Here is a 21,962-nt window from a genome sequence, read left to right as displayed (position 1 = left end):
TTTTCCCTTTCTTTATAGTTTTCTTCATTTAAAGTATTTTTGCCACTGTTTGTGTAGTGCACCGCAAACACTGGAAGTGGAGAACCCGAACCACAAAATAGTAAAATAGGGGATGTCGTGTAACTAGTTCATTGTCAGTGTATTGCTGTTATGTGGACTGGCTTGGCCTTCACTTTTACCTAAAATGCATACATAAAGACCTGTACATCCAATAAACCTGAAATTGCATTGTTAGCCAATGTTGATCTCCGTTGTGCACTCCTGAGCACTATGTTTGTGCAATGGTAATCATCGCACAACATTTTCAAACACTGTGCACACACACTCATTAAGAGCGAGATAACTACCGTTGGCGGCAAAACATCAGGATACAAAATGCATTTGGTGGGGATAACCTTATTCTTCATTGGGCTTTATCTTTGGTAGTCCTGGCTGGTGTTTGTGGGGTGGGAGCATGCTTCCGAGTTCATAGGTGGGGTGTCCAGGAGTCCAAAGTGTTTGTTGGATTCCTAGTTAAGCATCATGGGCCCCGATTACTGCAGAGGGACTATTCAGGCTGAGAATACAAATCTGAACCATGGGATAGTGTTGCCAGGGCTTTGACCAGTGCTACAGGTATCCCTCACCCTGATGATCAATATCAATACCATTCTGACAACCTCAGGAGGAGGAAGAGGGACACCCTCGACTGTTGGATCGAAGAATTTAGGAGTGGGGACACCCCACAGATGTGTAAGTATCAATTACAATGACTACTTGTAAGAGTTAAAAGCTGAATATAATCAAGACTGGTATTCATAATGGTATTCTGTTCTGTTCTGTTTTTTTTCCAGAGCTGCCATGGAAAGAGCTTTGAATGTGAGGACCCAAGCCGTGAAATTGGCAAGGATGAGAGAAGCATGTGGTATGTATGTATCACAACAGTACTGTTATTCTAGCATTAAAAGTTAAGACAACTTATTTGGTATTTAATACAGTTGTATCAAATTGCCCATGCATATCTCAACTATAAAAGAAAGTATGCACGTCTTAGTCTGTAGCGTAAAGCAACAGTTCCATATTCTCAAATAACAGTGAGCATGCATCTCTCAACTGTAAAAGGAAAGTATGCATGTATTAGTCTGTAGGACAAAGTAACATTACAGTATTAGAGAATTGTCAGAGGTCATGGGTTCAAAAGCCACACTTCCCAAATATACAATACTGGTAAGTTTTCATCATTATTGCAATGTAACTTCAGACCTCTGCACTAGTGGCACAAATACCCTGCTGTAAACTGTAATCAGTATAATATGGACGCACATATGTGCAATATGTGCACACATCAAGGATTGCTTGTGTACTGTAGCGTGCATCAGTTATGAACTGGGAAGTCTTAAAAGTAATAAATAAAAATGTTAGGAGTTTATAGTCTTAAAAGTAAAGGTAACAGAATAGAGTCGAATAATTGATTCCGTGCTTTGTATGTCACATATGAAGTTACTAATATTATCCCTTTTTTCTCTCACTGCAACCCTTATTTTCTCTTTTATTTATTTATTTTTTTTTAATTGTTATTTTTTTGTATTTTTTCCCCACAGCACAGTGGGGTAGGCTTTCCCACAGGATCCTCCTGACCCCACTCCACCAGCTACAGCACCACTGTCCAGCACATCTGAGGCGCAACCTGGCAGCACCCCCTCTGCTGCTCCTGCACTACCTGGGCTGTTAGGTTGTTCTGCCCCACAGGATAGGTCAGTGGTTCCCTCCGGGATCAGTGGTGGAGGTGGTGATTTTATCTCCCATGAAGAACAGACAGTGTTGGTGCATAGGATTATGCACCACACTGTTGGTGCTATACAAGATGGTCATGTTGTGGTCACTCCTCTCTCCGGAGATGACAGTGCAAATTCAGGTAATACTCTTCACATAATTTTGTACTGTTGAAGAAATAGATAGCCATGCGTCTTTCCTACCTCCCTCCTGCACATTCTTTCCCTGCTTTCAATCTGTCTCCCCCCCACTAGCTCCCCATTTCACCACTTTCCTATCTCCCCCATTTCTTTCCTTTAAAGAATGATTACACAATTGTGGGCATCACGCACTGATTTGCAGCAATGGTAAATGGCAGCAATATATGTAAATGTACTTAAAAGTATCGTAGACACTTGTAAAAGTTTTACTTACACGGATTTGAACCCAGTACAATCTGCCTCCAACAGCAATGCATTAACACCTGCTGTCAAAGAGTCACTTATGCAACAGATGTATTTCATACAATCAGTAGTAAATGTCACACAGTTTCTGAAAGATTTCCCTATGTTCTTCCCCCTGCTTGCTCCACATTTCAACACAGTCCTATATTCACCATTTCTTTATTTTTTAAATCAGTATTTAAATATTGTCCCTATATTTGGGCCTTTGTCCACCCCTTATATATGGCTTTGTACAGATTTATAGCTGTAAGAGATTTAGAGTTAGGTTTACTCTGCTTGCTTCCCATTTCAACACTGTCCTGTCTTGCCCATTTATTTTCTTCAAACCATTTTTGTGTGTCGCGATGTGCACCATTGCGCAACAATGCTTTAAAGAAAACAGATTGTGCTGTAGAACTAGTTAAAATTATTAGATACAGCTGTATTTCAACCCAGTACCATGTGGATCCAAAAAGGAAGTTACCATTGCATTAACAACTGCTGCCACACAGTCAGTTAAGTAGCATATATCTGTTAGAGACCCAATAGTAACTAGTAGACTTTAGTAATCCCAAAGTGCATAGGCATGCATGATACACCTATTTGTGCTTAGGTAAGCACTACACAAATTCCAGACACATTTCTAAAGTTTGATAGTTGTTATGTAGTCTCTAATATATACCTGATACTTAACTGACTCTGTGGGAGCAGGTGTTAATGCACTTAAGCAGTAGTACGTACCTTTTTGGGGCTAGATGGTACTGGCTTTGAATACAGCTTTATCTAATACTTTTAACTGCTTTTCCTTCACTGTTGCTGGACATTGGTGGGCGATGCGCACCATCACCCAGCAATTCTAAACTTCTTTAAACAAAAGAAATGGGGAGTTTAGGAAAGTGGTGAAATGGGGAGCAAATAGGGAGAAAACAAAATGAAGGGGTGACCACAACACAATCATGTTGTATAATCAGCTGGACCAGATCAAGGGTGCCAAGAAGATACGTGTTGGAAATGGAGAGTTACGTATGGGATGATTTTTTGGTGGGGACAGGGGGAGAGAGAGGGAGAAGAATGTTGGAGAAGGGATGTAGGTATGTCTTGGTCAGGTAAGTTAGGTTAGTGGAGAAGCAGACAGACAGGACATACAAGACAAGGCACAAGGATGGTGAAGAACACAAGAGGTCAGTGAACAACATGGTTAAAGTGAGGATGGGGACATCAAGAACCCATGGGCATCAAGCTGGATGACAGTGAGAATCAAGGTCTCACCCGCTGGACTGTCACCATTGTCACCTCACTGCTCTGATGGCTACAGTGTCTGACATCTGCATCTCCTTCTTGTGTTATTAAGTACAGTGATAGAGAGCAGTGTCTCCATCCAGAGTATCAACAGTGTGGCGCACAGTCCTAAACACCAACCCTGGCAGTTCATCACAGGTAATAAAATCACCACCTCTGCCACTGCTCCTGGAGGGAACCACTGGCCTTCATATATGACATACAATGCACTGATAGAATTGCTGGATTCTATTCTTTTAACTTTATTTTAAGACTGCCAAATCTTAAACCATACCTTTCTTACTTTTAAGACTACCCAGCTCATAACAGTTGCACACTGTTCTACAGATTGTAGCAAGCAATCCTTGATGTGTGCACATATTGCACATATGCATATTCCAGTTATACTACTTACAGTTTACAGCAGGCCATTTGTGCCACTGGTATAGAGGTATGAAGTTACATTGCAATACTGATGAAAATTTAACAGTACTGTATAGTTGGAAAGTGTGACTTTTGAACCCACAACCTCTGACTACTCTCAAATCCTATACTGTTGCGTTAGCCTAGAGATTAATGCATGCAAAGTTTCCTTTTACAGTTGAGAGATGCATGCTCAATTTGATACAACAGTATTAAATACAAAAACAATTATCAATTTTAATATTTGTATGTGAGTAAGAGAAAGCTATTAGGCACCTAGGTGGTCAGTGAATGTGCTATCCATTGTCCCTTATCCAAGGCAAGGGCATACTGTGCATGCCTACTTCTGCCTCCAGCCACGACAGCTGGTGGTTCCCCCTCTGAGTCCTCCACTGACTGTGCCTGTGGTGACCTAGGCATTGGTAGGGTGTTGGGTGTCCTTTCCCTTTTTCTGATCTTGCTGTAGCTCTTTCTGCAGGATCAGATTGTGTAGCATAGCACATACTGTGAAGATTTCTGTAAATGTACATGGACTATACTGCAGGGCTCCACCAGATGTGTCTAGGCACTGGAACCATGACTTCAGTAGTCCAAACACAGTCCATGATGTTTCTGGTTTGAGCGTGTGCATCATTATGGTGTTCTTCCATGCATGTGTGTGTGTGTACTTGTGATGGATGCCGTCAGCCATGGTTCCAGTGCATAGCCAGCATCCCCCAGTAAATGGCCCTGTGGAATGTCCCTCCAGCATCCATCATGATAGTTGCCAGGGTTGCCAGCACACACATTCAAGATAATTCCCTGGGCATTACACACAACTTGGCAGTTGATGGAGTGGTACCCCTTTCAGTTATTGTAGATTCTACCCTGCTCACCAGGTGGTGCCTTAATATGTACATGAGTGCAGTCTATGGCATCCAGTACTTCGGGGTAGTGCTCTATCTGGGAGAAATGTTGCATATTGCTGTCCCTCTCCTCAGAGCTATGGGAAAAACATATGAGCTCAGTGGCATGTATAAGCATAGCATCCAGGAGTTGGTGGAGGATCTTGGAAGCGGATGCCTGTGACACCCATCATGTCCCCATTTGGTCTTTGAAAGGTACCTGTAGCTAATATTCTAAGGACTACATATACCTTAGTTTCCACTGGGATGGGTTAACCTCGGTTGGCTCTGGCCCTAAGTTGATGGCAGCAGAGCTCAGAGTTCTTTTAATGTGTCTCTGTCCACCCTGTAGCACTCTGTAGTCTCCAGGTCATGTAGCATCTTAAAAGTTACCCTGGACCTGAACACTCTTCTCCTTCTCGGCCTAGGCCTATGGGCACCAGCAGCAGCAGCATTGACTTCAGCCTGTAGCACATACATATCCACCAAAGCTGCATCAGCCCCTAGCATTGTTTCCCTTTAAATTTCCTAGTCTCTACTCCAGTGGTATTGAAGTATTCAGGAAAAAACAGAATGGAGGCTACACGGGTGCTTTATAACTTGTTGAGTAACTCCACCATGCTGAAAATGACCTGCTTATGCTATAATTAGCACCTATAAAACACACCTGCTGCTTAACTGAGTGTGTTAACTCCGTTGCTGCTCATTAGTGCAGGATACGCACCTCCATGCTGCTGCACGCACCTCTGTGCCCCTGCACACACTTGCAAGTAAATAAGGTAAACAAAGGCAATAGTGTTATTACTTTCCTCCATTCCAGTGATATCACGCAAACATGGAGCACAAAAACTGATTTAAAGTTTGCAAACCCTGTATTAGAACCCAGGACCATCTGTACTCCAGCCCTACTCATACACGTACTGCCAGAGAAATAGTTACATGTCAAGCATAGAGAAACCTGCCGTTCATTACTCCGTTTCCCGTGATTGTGCTAAGCGCCGAACCGTACAAACAATGACAAAAGTAATTAAAAAAATAACTTAAAGTGGACGTAGATGACAAATTTTAACAAAAAATAAAGAGGATGAAACAGAACGTGTGAATTGTGCACTGCTTACATGCACTTTCACTCTTCACAGACCTACATGTACACCTTGGTAAGTGTAACCTGACACCTCCCCCAATGTCATGATTCTTTGTTGCCATCCATTAAAAACAAACACTGTGGAAGTTCCTACATGAAGTGAACACCCCACACTTACAATTTTTTGCGATTCAGAAATTCTAAAGAGTTTTGACCTCATTTGCATCTACACCATGCTGACAGCCCTGAATATACATGGTTGGTAACTGTGTAGGCAGGGATACTCAAGGAGAGCCCAGTGTTGTAAACACAAGGGAGGATATGACTTTGCTATATACCTGCACAGAGGATTACAGTTTTTGATAAAATTTGACTATATTCCATCAGCTACATACTGCACATGCTTACATGACAGTATGAATAGTCTGCTTCATGGGATTTACACTTTTAGCTTTCTGCATTAGTTATGAGTACATTCTTCATTTGGGAGTGGGGGAGTGAAGCTGCATTTATGTCATGGCACTTAAAAAGGATTGTTGCTATTGTTACTCTACTTTTGTGCTATCCACCCTGTCTAATCATGTAATATTGTGTCTGCTGTTACATATTAAGGTCAATTCTGTACAAGTCTAATAACTTTTACTTCCTTTTGTTTCCATGTAGACTCCTTTCCATGGCTGTATTTGAAAAGTTTTCGAATACACGGGCAACACAAGCACAGAGTCTACACAGTTGCTTTACAGCTTGTTGAATCGTCCCACCATGGTTTAGCATACAATTCAGCTACTTATGCTGTAATTTGCATGCCACAGAATTTACCATGTTTGTGCGTGAGTGCGTGCTGCTACACAGAGTTTATTGAATCTAAAACTTTTCATAGCTGCGATGCACACATGGGGAAAAATGACCATGTAGGCTTTATTGAATCCCCCCACGTTTTTTCAGCATATCTTGAACTTATCTGGATCACTAATGTAACGCAAGTGGTAATTATTATTTTTTACTTTATTGTACCCAAAAATAGCCTGAAAGTCAGTTGCCATGGGTAACCTGACTATTTTACAGTCAATGCCTTTGCTTCTTTGATGTCATTTTAGACGGACAGAGAGAAATCCCTAAGAGAGGATCATTTACTGTGGTTTTCTCTCTAATTAGTTTACATTACTGTGACAGCCTACGTTTGATGCCAGTATCAATCTGCATTTTTAACTATGTTGCTTCCTCTGATTTTCATTAGTGGTCATCTCTAGTATTAGGAATGCGTGGTCATCTCTAGTATTAGGAATGCGTGGTCATTTCTAGTATTAGGAATGCTTGAATGGCAGTTTTAAAATGTAGCTGAATTAATCATCATTTTCAAAGTAACAACTGTAGTTCAGTGTTCAAGTGTGAGAAATCTGACCCCTGTGATTAATTGGCGTTACTGGTGGTGCTGCGGTAGCGTTGTCGCCTCACAGTTAGACGTTGGCCGTTCGATTCTCAGTTAGAGCGTCTTCTGTGTAGTGACATGCGTGAATGGGCGTTCCTTCGTTGAAGGTTGTGCGTTAGGCCCGGCAAGCCAGTACGTAAAAATCTACTGCCAGTCATTAGCGGACCGGAGTTCTGCTGTGGCGACCCCTAACCGGGAAAAGCCGAAAGACACAAACAAACTTTGGCCGAGATGGTTTATGTTGCATTTACAGTTTTTAATGCTGTAGCTAGAATTAGGGCCTTTAATGTAATCTTCCTTACCAAATTTACTGATTTGCCTCAACAAAATTGTATGCAATGCAAAAATGCTGTAACAAAATACCAGAAGAAATTTGCACTTTTACAGAAAATACAATGTAGGAAAAAAGTGCAAAATCAAATCCTGACTGAAAAATATGAAAAGTAAGATAAAATATTTTCTTTCTTTGTGGCACTCAGAATTTGATTAAAGGGAAAGACAACTGATTTGTAAACAGAAAAAGAAAATATGTTATCTTGTTCGTTTGGATCTGAAAACTAAGCTTGAAAGCCTTGCTTTTGCTCAGTCTCCAGACTACACTATTTATCTGAGGTATGATGTTGACAATCTGTAACTGATAAGGTACATTTATATGCCATTGTATAACAGATGTTATTTTCTTAATGTCTCTGTAGTTGGACTAAGTGACATAATGTAATTACTCTGCCAGTCCTGGTAGCCTTCATGATGAAACACATGCGGAAAAGAAAGGCAAACAGAAATTAAGTTCAGACATAAAACAAATGGAATAATTATTAAATGTTGCTTTTTGTATCTGAAGTATTTAGTGTTGGATTACAGGGAAAGAAAATCACTTTTTGGAAAGGAAAATTGACATTTGGATAGAGTTCTCCCTTTACTGTGTAGCTGTAAAATATCCCTTCAAATCAGGTAATCCTAAGCCACCTTGTTCTGTTGGGGGATCAACGTATCCTACATAACTCCAGCTCCATTTCCTTCCCAGATAAAGTCCTTCAAGTCTTTATTAATTATTGTCCACAATTTTCCTCTGGTTGATGCATTTTATTTACAGGTCAGACATATTTTTAAGGGACTAAAATATTTTCACTGCTTTTTTCTTGCTATCCATATTCATAAACAAGAACTTGCAGTATCTCAATTTTTTTATTATCTTTTATTTAATCTCTTCTCATGCATCCTTAGCTGCCATAACAGAAACCTTCATTTTATCATGTCCCCAAAAATATGGGTATTGCTGAACTAAGTCATGAGTGGGTACATAATTTATGTCTATAGCTTTTATCTTCATTAATTTTATATCTTGAAAAGAGTTGAAACTGTCTCAAGATGTTTCACAGCACTGAGATGCCCTTTTTAGATTTATCAAGTAGAAAATAATTTCATCTGCAAAGAAAGTCATCTTTTCTTGATTACCATTGTGATGATGTGAGGTAGTGCCATCTGTGCCAGAGAGAGTAGGGCAATGCATGTGTAACATATGCCAGCATAGCTAGCTGGAGTTTTGTAAAGAATTTTATGTCATTTGTATATCAAATCGATTTGTATAAATGCTTTTGTTAAAAATGTATTTGTAAAGCTGCTTGTGTTAAAAACTGTATCAACAGTGGGTCCTGCTGGACAGAAAAGAAGTATACATGTATATCTGCTGAAATGTATATATGTTAACAGAGGATGCTGGAAGCTCAGCCCAGCTTACCTTAGGAAAAATACCTTGAAATTAAACGACTTGGTTTAGGCCATAAAGATTTTATCTCATAGGCCTGAATGCAGCCAGATTCACAATGGCTGGTTTGGTATCCTGCTCTTATTGTCCTTGGTGATCAACTCATTGCTACCCTGGGGTGCCAAAGAATGTCTGTTTAGTCTCTACAGGAAGGGTGAAAGCACTGGAATTGTTTTACAGTCTCCATATGTGTTAGCAAAACTCTAGGTGTGTATTGTGACGGATTCACTTCATAATCTTGAAATACTGAAATATCGAATTTCAGTATCTTGAGACCATGAAGCTGAAAATCCATATCACCGAAACCGCAAAACTGCAAAAACACAGAGCACACACTACACAACACATACAAACACAAACACCCATGCCTCCCAACACTCTAAAAAAGCAATACAACACACACGCACACAACTAAACAGACACACACACCTACCCTTACTATATGCAGGGGGCAAGCCCCCTGCACCCCCCTACTAATATATACTAACTCTGAGGTTGCACTACACTCCATAACACAAACAACTCAGCACCACACATTGTATACACCCCTGCACAAACACACATCACATACACACAAACACCACCACTCCCAACACTAACACACTCACATTCTTGCCTACCTACCCTAACCCACACCTAAAACTCCCCAACACACTGAAAAACACACAAACCCTCCCCAAAACCCTAAAAAACCCAACACTTACCTAGTGCGCTATCTGTACTGTGGGTTAGACATTTCAGATTTGACATTTCCGGGTTTGCAATTTCCTTCCATTCGACTTTATGGTTTCGAGATACTGAAATTTGATATTTCAGTATTTCGAGATTATAACGTGTTTCTGTATTGTGACACATCTGTGCCAGGTCCTTGTTCAACAACTTCTAGTCAGAGGGATAGTGGGGGAACCACAGAATCAGGCGACCAGATGTGATGTCATTTTATAGCCAGCACTGAAATTGTATTCAGATATTAGTAAGAGATGTGATAGTGACACTCAGCACTGTGCTATTGGAACTGACAACAAAGACACTCATCCATTTTATCTTGCCTTGCTTTTGTAAGTAACTTAACTAGGGAACAATAATTCTTCAGTTAATTAAGAAAATATAGTGGGAGTAGTTAAATATTGTTTTTCTTTATCTGTCTGAATCTTTCCATCTGTGTTGTTTTTATATTTCCTGTGAACTGAAACTCTGGTGTTTTATTGTAAATACATATTCAGTATTTTCATGTTTTCTATTTTATTATTTATTATTAAATATATCTAAACCTTTCATCATGGCTTATCTTTTAGAAGATATTATGAGCTTTGAGAGTAATTGCATTTATTTGTTGACACTGGCTTCATGCTCCTGAAAGTCTTGCCATTTGGCCAAACATTACCATTTGTGTGAGTGTTAATTTTACTAAGAGAAATTGAGTACCCTGGTAAGAACCTTAATGTAGCTGGTTGGTGGCAGTGAATCTACCTTGTAGTCTGGGTAGAGGTGGCAAAGCTGGTAAATCTGTGCCAGCCTTTCCCAGGTGTGTACGTGTGTGAAAATCAAATCTCAGAAATTGTGTGTGTCAGCTACTTGGAATAGAGACGTGGAGCACTGTTTTCTGCAGAGAGGAAGATGATGTGTTATTTGGGGTTTGGAGAGGAAAACCCAGCCCCAGGTCTGGAGTGTGATCCCTGTGTGCTCTTAAGGGAAATTGTTTTTTGTGCATCTGGAAATACTGCATCTATCCATTTTTGCTCCAAGTGAACATTGCCCACCAGTGTCAGTGGTGAGGAGTGAGGCTCCTTAATTACTGACCCAGAGGAGGGACGTCAACAACCATACCAATTATATCCTTGAATTTCTGATTCTCTTATTTTTTTTGCCAATGGCTCTAAATATAAAGCAAATAGTAAAGGGGAAAGAGGACATCCCTTCCTGATTTCTCTGTTCAAATACTACTTATTAGAGAGGGGAGGGGTGCTGCCAGCTTTGTAGACTGACTAATATTAGAAGATGAGATCAGAAATGCTCTGCGTTGTCGGTACATTACCTGTTTAGAAAATGTCTGAGTCATCCTGACAAGTCCTTTTTGCAGTGGCAGTTATGGTGAGTTCTGTACTGTTGACGACTTCACTGACCTACCAAATTAAATAAGATTATTTGTGCTTGTTTTGTAGGGACTACATGAATATGCAGCTTGCCAGTCACAAGCCTTCATAAAGGGTTTAGAAACTTTTATTCTGGGTAAGTAGCACATTTTGCTTATACCAATAACCAGTTGAATACATGACAGATGGTTACAAAAAGTTCAGCTTGCAGCACTTTTGCCAAAGCAAGTACACTGCGAAGTAGTGAAGGAGCAGCTGGTTGAAGGTAATATATGCATATATTAAGTGGCAGTTGCCCAGCATTAAAGAAATGTTGAAGGTCAACTTGAACAGGAAAGTGCAGAATTGCTGTACAGACCTGATAACTACAGCATGTTACAAACCAAATTTTTGACATGAAAAAATACCAACATACCAGATTTTATTGTGACAGTCTATCCTTTAGTGAATTTGGTCCTCAAGTGCTAGCATATACATCTATTAATTGAGCTGGACAATTCATGTTTTATTTTATTTTTATTTATTCTTTGCTTACTGGGCTATTCCCATTAGGCCAGTGTCCTCTTTTCAGAAGAGACCCGCGTTGATATTCATAATGATTAGGGGAGATGTGGAAGAGAGGAGGTGAAATGTGCTCTGAAGCTGCTAGGTGACACTGGAGCGTTGCTACTACAGTTCTGGGAATTCCAAGATGAAGGAAGGTGCAGCAGAGATGGAGAAAGGAGCAGTCAAAAATTTACCGAGGGAAGAAGAAGGAGATGAAACAACTGTTACAGAGTTGTAAATAGGAGAATTGGAGATACAAGTTCTGGTAGATTTGATGACTGAGACAGAGCCAAAGGAAAGAGAGTAAGCATGGTTAAGTGACATGGGAGGCAGAGTATTACAGTAGGAAGAAACTGAGAGGTTGGGAATGGAAGCAACAACTGCTGAAGGGAGAACATTGGAGGTTTGCTGTGCTGCTGGATTAGACATTTTTTACAGGTTTACCTCTGCAACAGTTTGTTTACAAGAAATAAGTTTTGCAGATGCAGCAGTCAAGGAAGAAGAAACTGAGAGGGGACAAACAGTTGCCGTTTCTTATCAGACACAGAGAAGATGACCAGTGCTAAGAATAAAAAATAAAAACAATGGCAGGGTGAACAGCTATGGCATTACTGACACTATTTTGACACTAGGGTTTGCCATTAAAGGCATAACAGCATTACTTTGTCTGGAATCTAAAAATGTTTGTGAACTGATATTTGAAGTATTTAATTTGCTGGAAAAATTATGACTGAGATTGCAAAAATGAAATGCAGTAGCACTATGGAAAGACTATTTATTTCAAAATGTGGGCTAAAAAAGAAAATGTGCAATTTAGGACTCCAGATATGTATGAGCTTGAGTGAGAACAGTTTTTTTCTTTCACTGTAGTACAGTATATGAAGTTGAAAAATGTAATGAAAGAAATCCACGGACTGGGGTTGGCAAGTGTAGGTAACAGTGGATGTTAAGGATGGGAAAGTTCAACATCTTTCAAATACAGTAATTATGAATGGTAAAAGAAGATTTGTTAGGTAATGGGGCTAACCTAAAGTGCATTTTTACTGTGGGGATGAAAATAATTTAGTACAAGACTATAACAAATGAAGGTGTGGCTAATGTGGGGAGAGGGGACACTGCTATAAGGCTGTTTAGAGAAAATGTAAAGAAGTTAGGCACTTCTGGTTCGACTGCCCTATATTAGAAAAGAGTAGATAAAGAGGAAAGCTCAGAAGAAAGACAAAAAGTAGAAATAATGATTATTGAAGATGTTGAAAGAGAAGGTTGTATGGGGAAAAGGGGATATCGATGAAAGATTAAACAATAAACAGGCTGCTGTAGAAGAAATAATTCAAGGTAAGGTTATTAATATTCAGGAAGAGAACAGATTTGCAATTTTAGAACATGAAGAGGAAGAAGAAAAAAATGGAGACAGAAGAACAAAATAATGAAAAATCAATTGGTGGAGACTTAGAGAAGGAAAAGAAAATTAAGATCTAGAAGTAAAACACAAAACGTAAAAGGATGATACTGGAATTTTAGCATTAAATGCAAATAGCATTGGAAATTATATAAGATTTTTGGTGGTAGAATGATGTCAAAAAAATAAAAATGGACATTTTTATTTGCTAATACCACATGTAACAAAAAAGGAAAATAATACAGGCAGTGTGGGGAGACCACATTATTTGGGTGGTTGGAAATGAGACATGCTCTGGAATAGGAATTCCTATAAAAAATGAAGAAATAAGAATTCTAGCTGTAATAATAGTAATACCAGGAAAGGTAGTGATATGCAGTATGAAAATGAGACAAAAAGTGTATAAGATTAATATAATGATGTATGATTATACTAATAAGACTAAGAGAAAACAGTTGTTTGAAGAAATGTAAAAAAAAAGTGTTAGTAAATATGTTAGTAGCGCTGGTAGGAGATTTTAACTGTAATCCAAGGAAATAAAAGGAAAAAATAACTCAGGGTATTAAGATGATAAGGGACTTAAAATGTGGAGATGTAAAAGTAGGGAAGAATAGAGAATGTACATATAAACAGGGAATTCTGTAAGACTGAAATTGATTATATAGTTTATTCTAAAGACTTTAAAGCAGTAACAGGATTAGTACAGAGGGCGGAGTTTTCAGATCATAGAGCATTCTGTACAACAATAGGGAAAGTCAGTAACATAAAGAAGGTAAAGGGATAAAGAGATGAACTGCAGAGTTTAAAAAGGGGGAAGACATGAAAAGAGAGAAATATTGTGGAAAGATCATATGAGAATGAGACCTTATAAAAATTGGACACAGTAGTGGATAACATATAAGCATGTAAAAAGATTTAGAAGTGGAAAGAAAAATTAAAAAAAGAAGTAAAATGAAATATAAAGACATTTTACAGAATTATATGAAAGACATAGATCAAGAAGGTGACAAAATAAGGGAAATTCTGACAAAGAGAGATACTGCCAGCCAGCTATCTGGAATTTTGTAAATAATTATATGTCATTTGTGAATATCAACATGATTCATATAAGATGCTTGTGTTACAAATGTATTAGAATGTCATATGTAAATCAAACTGCTGGTACAGAAGTGTGTGTTTAAAAGGTTTTTTGCAAAGTGCTTAAAACCTATCCACAGTGTACCCTACTAGCAAAGAACATAAAAGTACATGCACTATTGTACTTTTTTAAATGTATAGTTTAACAGTGGAAACTGGAACACAGAGGGTTAACTTTAGCCCAGCAAAACTTCAGAAAAATAGCTGAAATTAAATTACTTTATAGGTTACGCAATAAAAGATGATATATTTCAGTTTTCAATGCAGCAAGGAGACACAATGTGTAAAACTAGGGAATTTTCTCTATTGTCTTGGAAGTGTTTTATTGTTTTATGATTTCCAGCATCTGCCAAAGATCTGAGGAAAAGCCCTTGTCTATGTATTTTTACAGGTGGATGCTAAATGCTACCAGCTGCCATCAATGGTTGTTTTGGGCCTGGGGACTAGAAGTCAGATGACAAGAAATGATGTCATTCTGCAAGCTAGTCCAGCAGTAATATTTGAGATATTAATCTGAGAGGTCTCTTAGAGAGACACAGCATTCTGTATTCTGCCTTGGACCTGACAACAACAACCAGGAGATCTGTTCACACATCTGCCTTGCTCTGAAGAAGTAAGTTTGTATGGAACAGTACAATTCTCTTACATATAATCAGGAATATAGCAAAACTTAGTTTAGATATTTTTTTTATTCATTTGAGACTGTCCTGCAATGTTGTTTTAAATATTTACTGTGGTTTGAACTCTGATGTCACTGTGAATATATACTGAGTATTTTCTTGTTCTTTTATTATTTATTATTAAATATGTTTAAACCTTTCCTTGTGGCTGATCTGTGTAGAGATATTTAAGTTCTGAGACAACTTGCATATTTATTTGGTGACACTGTGTAGTCCACTCCTGATAGCCTTGCTCTTGGTCAAACTACCATTTGTATTGCACAGTAAGATTGACACCCTTTGTTAAGGGCCTTAAAGTAGCTAATAAGGAGTTGACTGGTGGCAGTGATAACTACCTTATAGTCTGGCTAAAAGTGGGGATTAGCTAGTAAACCTGCACCAGCATTCCCCAGGTGTGTGTGTGTGTGTGTGTGTGTGTGTGTGTGTGTGTGTGTGTGTGTGTGTATAAATCAAACCTCAAAGAGTGTGTGCGTCAGCTACTTGGGCAGGGACACAAAGTACTGGTTGGACGGAGTGGGTGCTGGAGGTCTTGGCTTGGCCACTCAGCTGAGACCTGAACTCTATAACGGTGCCAGTGGGGAGTCTTACTGGGGATCTGGAGAAAGAGGGAGAAACCAGCCCTGGACTGACTGTGGTCTCTATGTGCTCTTAAGGGAAATTGCACTTAATGCAGAGAGCTGCATCTAGAAATACTGTGTGTGTGTGTGTGTACCTGTTTTCCTCTCAGTGTATACCCCCCACTGGTGCCAGTGGTGAGGATTGAGGCTCATTGATTACTTGTCCAGTGGTGTGATGTCACAGAAAAAAAATGGATGCATGAAAAGAATATAGAAAAAGTTAAAATGATCTTACATAAGCAATGATGTTTTTCTGAATGGAAAGAAAAAGTAGAGCTCCCTTTATTTAGGAAAAGAAATAAAAAAAGAGAATGAAGGATGAATGCCATCTTAGATGGCAAAGGAGACATAAATACAAACAAGAATGTATTATGGCGGTGGTATATAATTTTCTCGAGACAATGTATGAAAAAGAGGAAGCAAATGGACAAGAAGAATGGAAAATGAAAACATCTGAAAAAGTAAAGATTTTTTATAAAATGATATAGCAATAGAATAAATAGAAAAGTATAAAAGAAGGTGAGAATGAATCAGCACCATGATTGGGTGGTTTAAGTTATGAGTATTATAAGGAGATTAATATAGATGAAAGAGATGTTTTTTAAAAATTATTAAATGAATGGATAAAGGGAGGTATACTGGAAGAAGACCTATGTGGTGGAGTGATAAAATTTTTTATGGAGAAAAAGGATAAAAGAAAAGGTATAAAACTGGAGGCCTATAACACTAGGGAATACTGACTATAAACTAAATGTTACAAAAAAGATGGAGAAATGATCAATGGTATAAAAGGAAGATAGGTGAAAGAGATGCTGATTATATTGAAAGAAGTAGTAGAGGATAGTGAAAGAAAGTGAAGCAAGACTGATAGCATGTAACATAGCTAATGCCTTTGATAAAGTGAGTCATGAAGCAATGTGGCAGATTTTAGAGGCATATGGCATAAGAGAAAACATATTAATGTAATAAATGTTATGAAACATCATGGATACAAGTTATGATAAATGTCTGGATGAGGGAAAATAAGTATTAAGTGAGGAGTAAAACATAGATGCCCAATGAATATGTGTTTATTTGCATTAGTAATGAAGGCAGTGCTACAGAAATATATGATGAAATGAGGGATGTAAGATGTGAAATGGAAGGAAATGTATTATCAATATGTATGTCATGTGCAGATGGTTTATGTTTTAATAAGGAAAAACAAGTGATGGATAAGTGAAGTTGTAAGAAGGATTGAAAAGCTGCTAAAAAGCTGGTTTGTAGTTAAACAAAATGAAGCATAAGGGGTTTGATGGTATACAAAATAAATGGAATGTATTTCCCAAGAAAGTAAATGAAGATTTTGGGAGTGAACTTTGGTGAGTATGAATGTGTTATAAGTCAACAGACAGAGATACTGGAACAAATAAAAATGTTAGCCTAGTGAAAAACCTTTTATTTATTATTTCATAAAAAGACATATATGTTTAATACTTATATTAGAAAAAATAGCATATTTAGGGGGATATATATGTTTCCTACTCAAATGGGAAAATAGCTATTAGAGATTATTTTTTACCTTCGTTTTGAACTCAAGACTGAACCTGGTAAGAAATGGGATAATTTATAATAAATAGAAGAGTGTGGTTCAAATTTAAAAAATCCAGTGGTGTATTTTGCATCTACACATTTATTTTGGATAATGAAAAAGGTAAAAGAAATACAAAAAGAAATGATAAGGAAGTGTTATATTGAAAATATAAAAAAAAATTGTGGAAAGAAAAAAATAGGAAATGGGAATTAAAAAGGATGGCTGGAAGACAAAAATATGAGAATAAGTTATGGAGGATAAAAGTAAGTTAGGATGATGGGGAAAAAATAATGGCATAAGATGATTTAAAAAATGGTATACCCATGGAAGGAATTTAAAAGACAATGAAAAAAAGGCATTAAAATACAGAAGAAAAAGGTTTGAAAATTTGTTATGTAGGATTTTTTGTAGAGATATCTATTAGAGAAATTACCTGTTAAAGGGAATATGAAATATAATGTGATGGAGGAAAGAAAATGCATTAACAACAGTGAATAAGAAAGAACATTTTGTTTTTGATTGCAGAAAGAGTAAAGAAGTTTGTAAAAAAGTTTAAAAGTGAATATAGCTGGGAAGGATTTTAATTTATAAATATGAATATGATATATGATATATGAGAAGCATGATATGGGTGCTGTGGAGAAAAGAGGTGAGACGTTTGTCTAACAATGAAATGGAAGTGAAGGCTGTATTAGCTGAAATAAGATTGTTGTGGAAGAATGAGTGGGGAATATAGGGTACATATAAAAGAAAAAGAATAAAAGAAATAGAATTGTTAAGTTCTTTTATGTTGATTACTTGTTAGTAATTTTAACTATGAATATAAACAACGTGTGTGTGTGTGTGTGTGTGTGTGTGTGTGTGTGTGTGTGTGTGTGTGTGTGAATGTGAATCATTGGTTTAATTTTTATGGTATAAAATTAATGTAAATGTTAATAATGCAACCCTACCCTTTTGCTGATAAGTGCCATGGGATCTTTTATATCGACCTGAGCTACCACCAACTCAGGCAGATGGAATATTGGTTTAACATCTCATCTAAAGGCATACCCAGAAATACATCACCCCCTTATAGATTCATAGAAAATTATTAGGCTATTGCCTTGTGAGGATTTTAAGAACCCAAGCCTAGCCTTACATTCCCATGGTAGATTTGTATTCCTTATTTTAAATATGATAACACAAATGTGTACAGGCAGGCAGACAGAACAGGGATATGTTGGGAAATTTACTTGTTGCCTCTATCCATGGGTGGAATATGAGTGATAAACTGGGGGTGAATTTGCAGTTTCCTATCTATTTGTGTAGATTATGTTTGAACAGGATAAGAAATGTACTTTGCTTTATGTGGATGGCTCCATAGAAGCAGTTTTCTCTGTGATACAACATGTCCTATTTATGTTGCAAACAAGATTGAGATCCCTTGAACTGTTGTTCATTGACTTGAAAATGTGTATTAAATCTGACAGGATAGGGTCTATTAAGAATATGTATTCAATACAGAGGTTGTCTGTTTGTAGCCTCTAAGATACTGGCACGAGGATCAAGGCCTTGAGACAGTCTGCAAAGTTTTTATGATTTAGGGCTTGATTTTTTTAGGGAGAAAACATTGTGCTCATTCCAGTTATTACAAGTGTTGGACAGTTGAGGATTATTAAATTCAGTGAGTGGCCTAATGAGAGCCAATTACAGTGGAATGATTATATCCCTAGAAATGGACAATTTACCTTTAGAAGTAAGCTGTACAAAGAAAAAAGACTTCCTTACACTAATGGATACATGGTGGTTGAAGGACTGTTCATTATCAGCATATGTAGGTTCCCAGATCCCTGACTTTTGGATCAGTTTTCAGGGGTATGTTGTCAGTGTGATAGTTCCAAAAGAAGTCATGCTTGCCAAAGGGTACTGTTATACATTTCATATCATTCAGTTTTTGTGCATGGTTTTAACACCAGATATTTGTTTGGGAAAGGCCTTTTTGGAGGATCTTGGTGCCCCCTAGGGAGTTTACAGTAATTTGCAGACTTAGCCTTTATTTGCTTTGACCTCTGAGAAGTAAATGCCAAAGAAGAGTTGCCCATGAACTGCACCCTGAGATACAGCATTAGTCACAGGTCTTTTGAAGGTGGTAGATTGGCCAATCCTAATTTCCCGGGTTCTATTTGCGAACCAGTATGATATCCAATGAGTTGCACAAAGATTCACCTACATCTCATAGAAATTATTACACCTGAGTGTGGGATGGTGCTGAATGTCTTTGCGAGGTCTAGATATGTGTTGTGTACTGATTTTCCCTCATCTGTTGCTCCAGTAACCTTTTCAAAGAAGTCAGCCATGTTAAGCAAGCAAGATCTGTATTTGGCAAAGCCAAAGGGGCTTCAGTTGAGAGGTTGTAGGTTACCTATGCCCTTATTTATTATTTCCATAATGATCCTGTCCATAGATTTGCAGCTGAGGCTGGTCACACTTATGGTTCTGTAATTACTCTAGTCTGATGCCCCACCTTTGTGCAGGGGATTACTGTCTCTGCCCTCCATTCATTCGGCACAAAGCCTGTTTGGTGACTGATATTGAATAGTGTCTGTAGGGGGTTTGACAGGTCCTGCTTCAGACTGGCCACTAGGCAGCATGGTATGTTATCTGGCCCAGCAGAAGCAGTGTTTATGCAGTTGGAAAGTGCTTAGAGGACTTGTTCTTTGGAGATTTGAGGAGCATTTAGATTTGGGTATGTATTTTGGGAATGTAGCCAGAGAAGTGGGGTAAAGTCAGAGCTAAATTTATCCACTAATAGATTGACTATGTCCTTAGGTTCTGAGTATATGATATCATTTTCTATTAGCTCTGTGCAGTGATGCACTTCTCCTATTGGTCCAAGTAAATACATTCCGCAACTTGAAATTATTCATATTCCCTCTTTAACTTGTGTTTTTTGGCCTCAACGAGCCTTTTCTCAAATGCTGTTACTAGATCAAAAGTCTCATTAAGCAAATTGGAGTGTGCATTGAGTTTTAGAACAAACATAGGACAAGCATGCATCTACCATTTGTTTTTAGAAATGTGGTAAAAAAAAAAGTGCTACTAGTAACCAAATCTACATGCAGAGATGTATGTTAACTTATAACAAAAACACACAGGCAGTAAAGGGTATTATAACTAAGTAGTGGCTGATTCTAAGGAATATTCCTGAGCTAAGAAAAGTCAATAGATAAACCATGTTTTGGCTATAAGAGAAATACCAACTTGAAACATAAATTATTAAAGAACAGCAGAAGAACTTTTTCATTTTCAAAGTACTAAAAGAGGGACCTTTAATGCAATAAATGTGTTCACTGTAAATACATTTATATAGATAAATCATTTCTACTTCCAGTTAATGGTAAAGAATTTGCTAGGGTGTATGGGAATTGTGATACACGACACTTAGTCCACATGGCCAAGTGTAATAAATTTGATGTGTGCTACATAGGTATGACTGATCGTAAACGGAAGGAAGGAATAAGTAACCATATATCAGATATTATTAGAGGTACTGTTACAAATGCATTATACAAACACATCGCTGACACAGATGAGACACATGGTATTAAATTTATGATTTTAAGTATAATTGAAGCACCTGTATGTGGTGGGGATATTATACATTTACCTGAGAGTGAGGAGCTCGAGTAGATTTTAAGACTGAGAGCCCATGTTATTCCTGGGCTAAATGGTACTCATTGCTTTAAAGCCAGTACTGAAGGAATTACACAAACAGGTACATTGAATTAATTTTAATTAATTATGCCACATGCTTTTAACATGTTTCAACATCCACTGTTTGTGGGCCTTTTTTAGTGGACAAGGTGGGAGATCAAAAGACACCGAAATGGTCAAAGAATGGTGAGACGTTGTGTAAAGATACTGTTACTGTATTACAACGTGGTTTTACCTATATTCCATTAAACAATGTTAATATTACTAACTTAATAGTGGACTTCAAACTGTATTTAAGAAAGTTGAATCTGAAGTTCATTTTGATGGTTTATCTGTAAACAACACATCTTCAGAGGGACCTAAAGGTAGAAACACCTATAACCCAGCATTGTGCTCTACTTTACAGGGTTTTGGGACACTCTTTGAAAAGCATTTCAGAAATTTAAAAGGAGGTCACACCAATGTTCCAAATCTTACAGATAAAGAAAAAAGAGCCCTATCTGATTTAGCATCTAACCATGATTTAAGGGTAATGAAGGCGGGTCTATTGTTATCATGCAGTCCAGTGATTATGAAAAGGCAATGTTGGTACTCTTAAGTGATGAAAAGAATTATACACAAGTCAACACTGAGTACATTCAATATTGTTTTAAAAGAGTTGATTGTTTCTGTTATTTGACCTGTTCTGTCAAGGCAACATTGGTCATTCTACCTACAGATACTTATAGGTTGAATATCCTAGGCTGGCTCTTCTCTTTGGTATCCCAAAAGTACACCAAAGCAAAGCAGACCCCCCCCTTTCAGACCAATAGTGTCAGCTGCATATTCTAAAACTGAAACAATTTCGATCTGGTTGCACATTTTAAATCCTGTTGTCCAAAATTCAAAGTTTTACTTAAGAGATTCTTGGCATTTGTCAGAATTATTGTGTAATTTCAACAGTATCAACACACCCTTTGTTTTTTCATCACTGGATGTTATCTCTCTATATACAAGTATAGATCAAGAAGTAGGGCTTGATCTGTTTAGGGAGTATTTGACGAACTACACTGACTTTGACAATGACAAAATAAACACTGCATGTTCTGATGGAGATTGTTTTAGAGAACAATTTTTTAGATTTGGTAAATTTATGTTTCAACAAATTTCTGGCATGGCCAAGGGTTCTAGGGTGGCATCATCTTTTG

The 21,962-nt window shown here is 37.8% G+C and overlaps 1 protein-coding gene across 1 annotated transcript in view; it reads left to right on the top strand.

Annotated features, from left to right (window-relative positions):
* TMEM141 (transmembrane protein 141) overlaps window positions 1-21,962 on the top strand; it is a 103,631-nt gene that overhangs the window by 29,173 nt on the left and 52,496 nt on the right. Inside the window, exon 2 of the mRNA XM_044057918.1 lies at window positions 11,200-11,266. Coding sequence (XP_043913853.1) covers window positions 11,200-11,266 — 67 coding nt within the window. The remainder of the gene's footprint in view (window positions 1-11,199; window positions 11,267-21,962) is intronic.

The sequence above is a fragment of the Protopterus annectens genome, chromosome 16.part0 (assembly GCF_019279795.1).
Source record: "Protopterus annectens isolate FY-2018-M chromosome 16.part0, PAN1.0, whole genome shotgun sequence".
Taxonomy (NCBI): Eukaryota; Metazoa; Chordata; order Ceratodontiformes; family Protopteridae; genus Protopterus; species Protopterus annectens.
The sequence above is the reverse complement of the archived record's forward strand: the minus strand, read 5'-3'. Positions and strand labels throughout refer to the sequence as shown.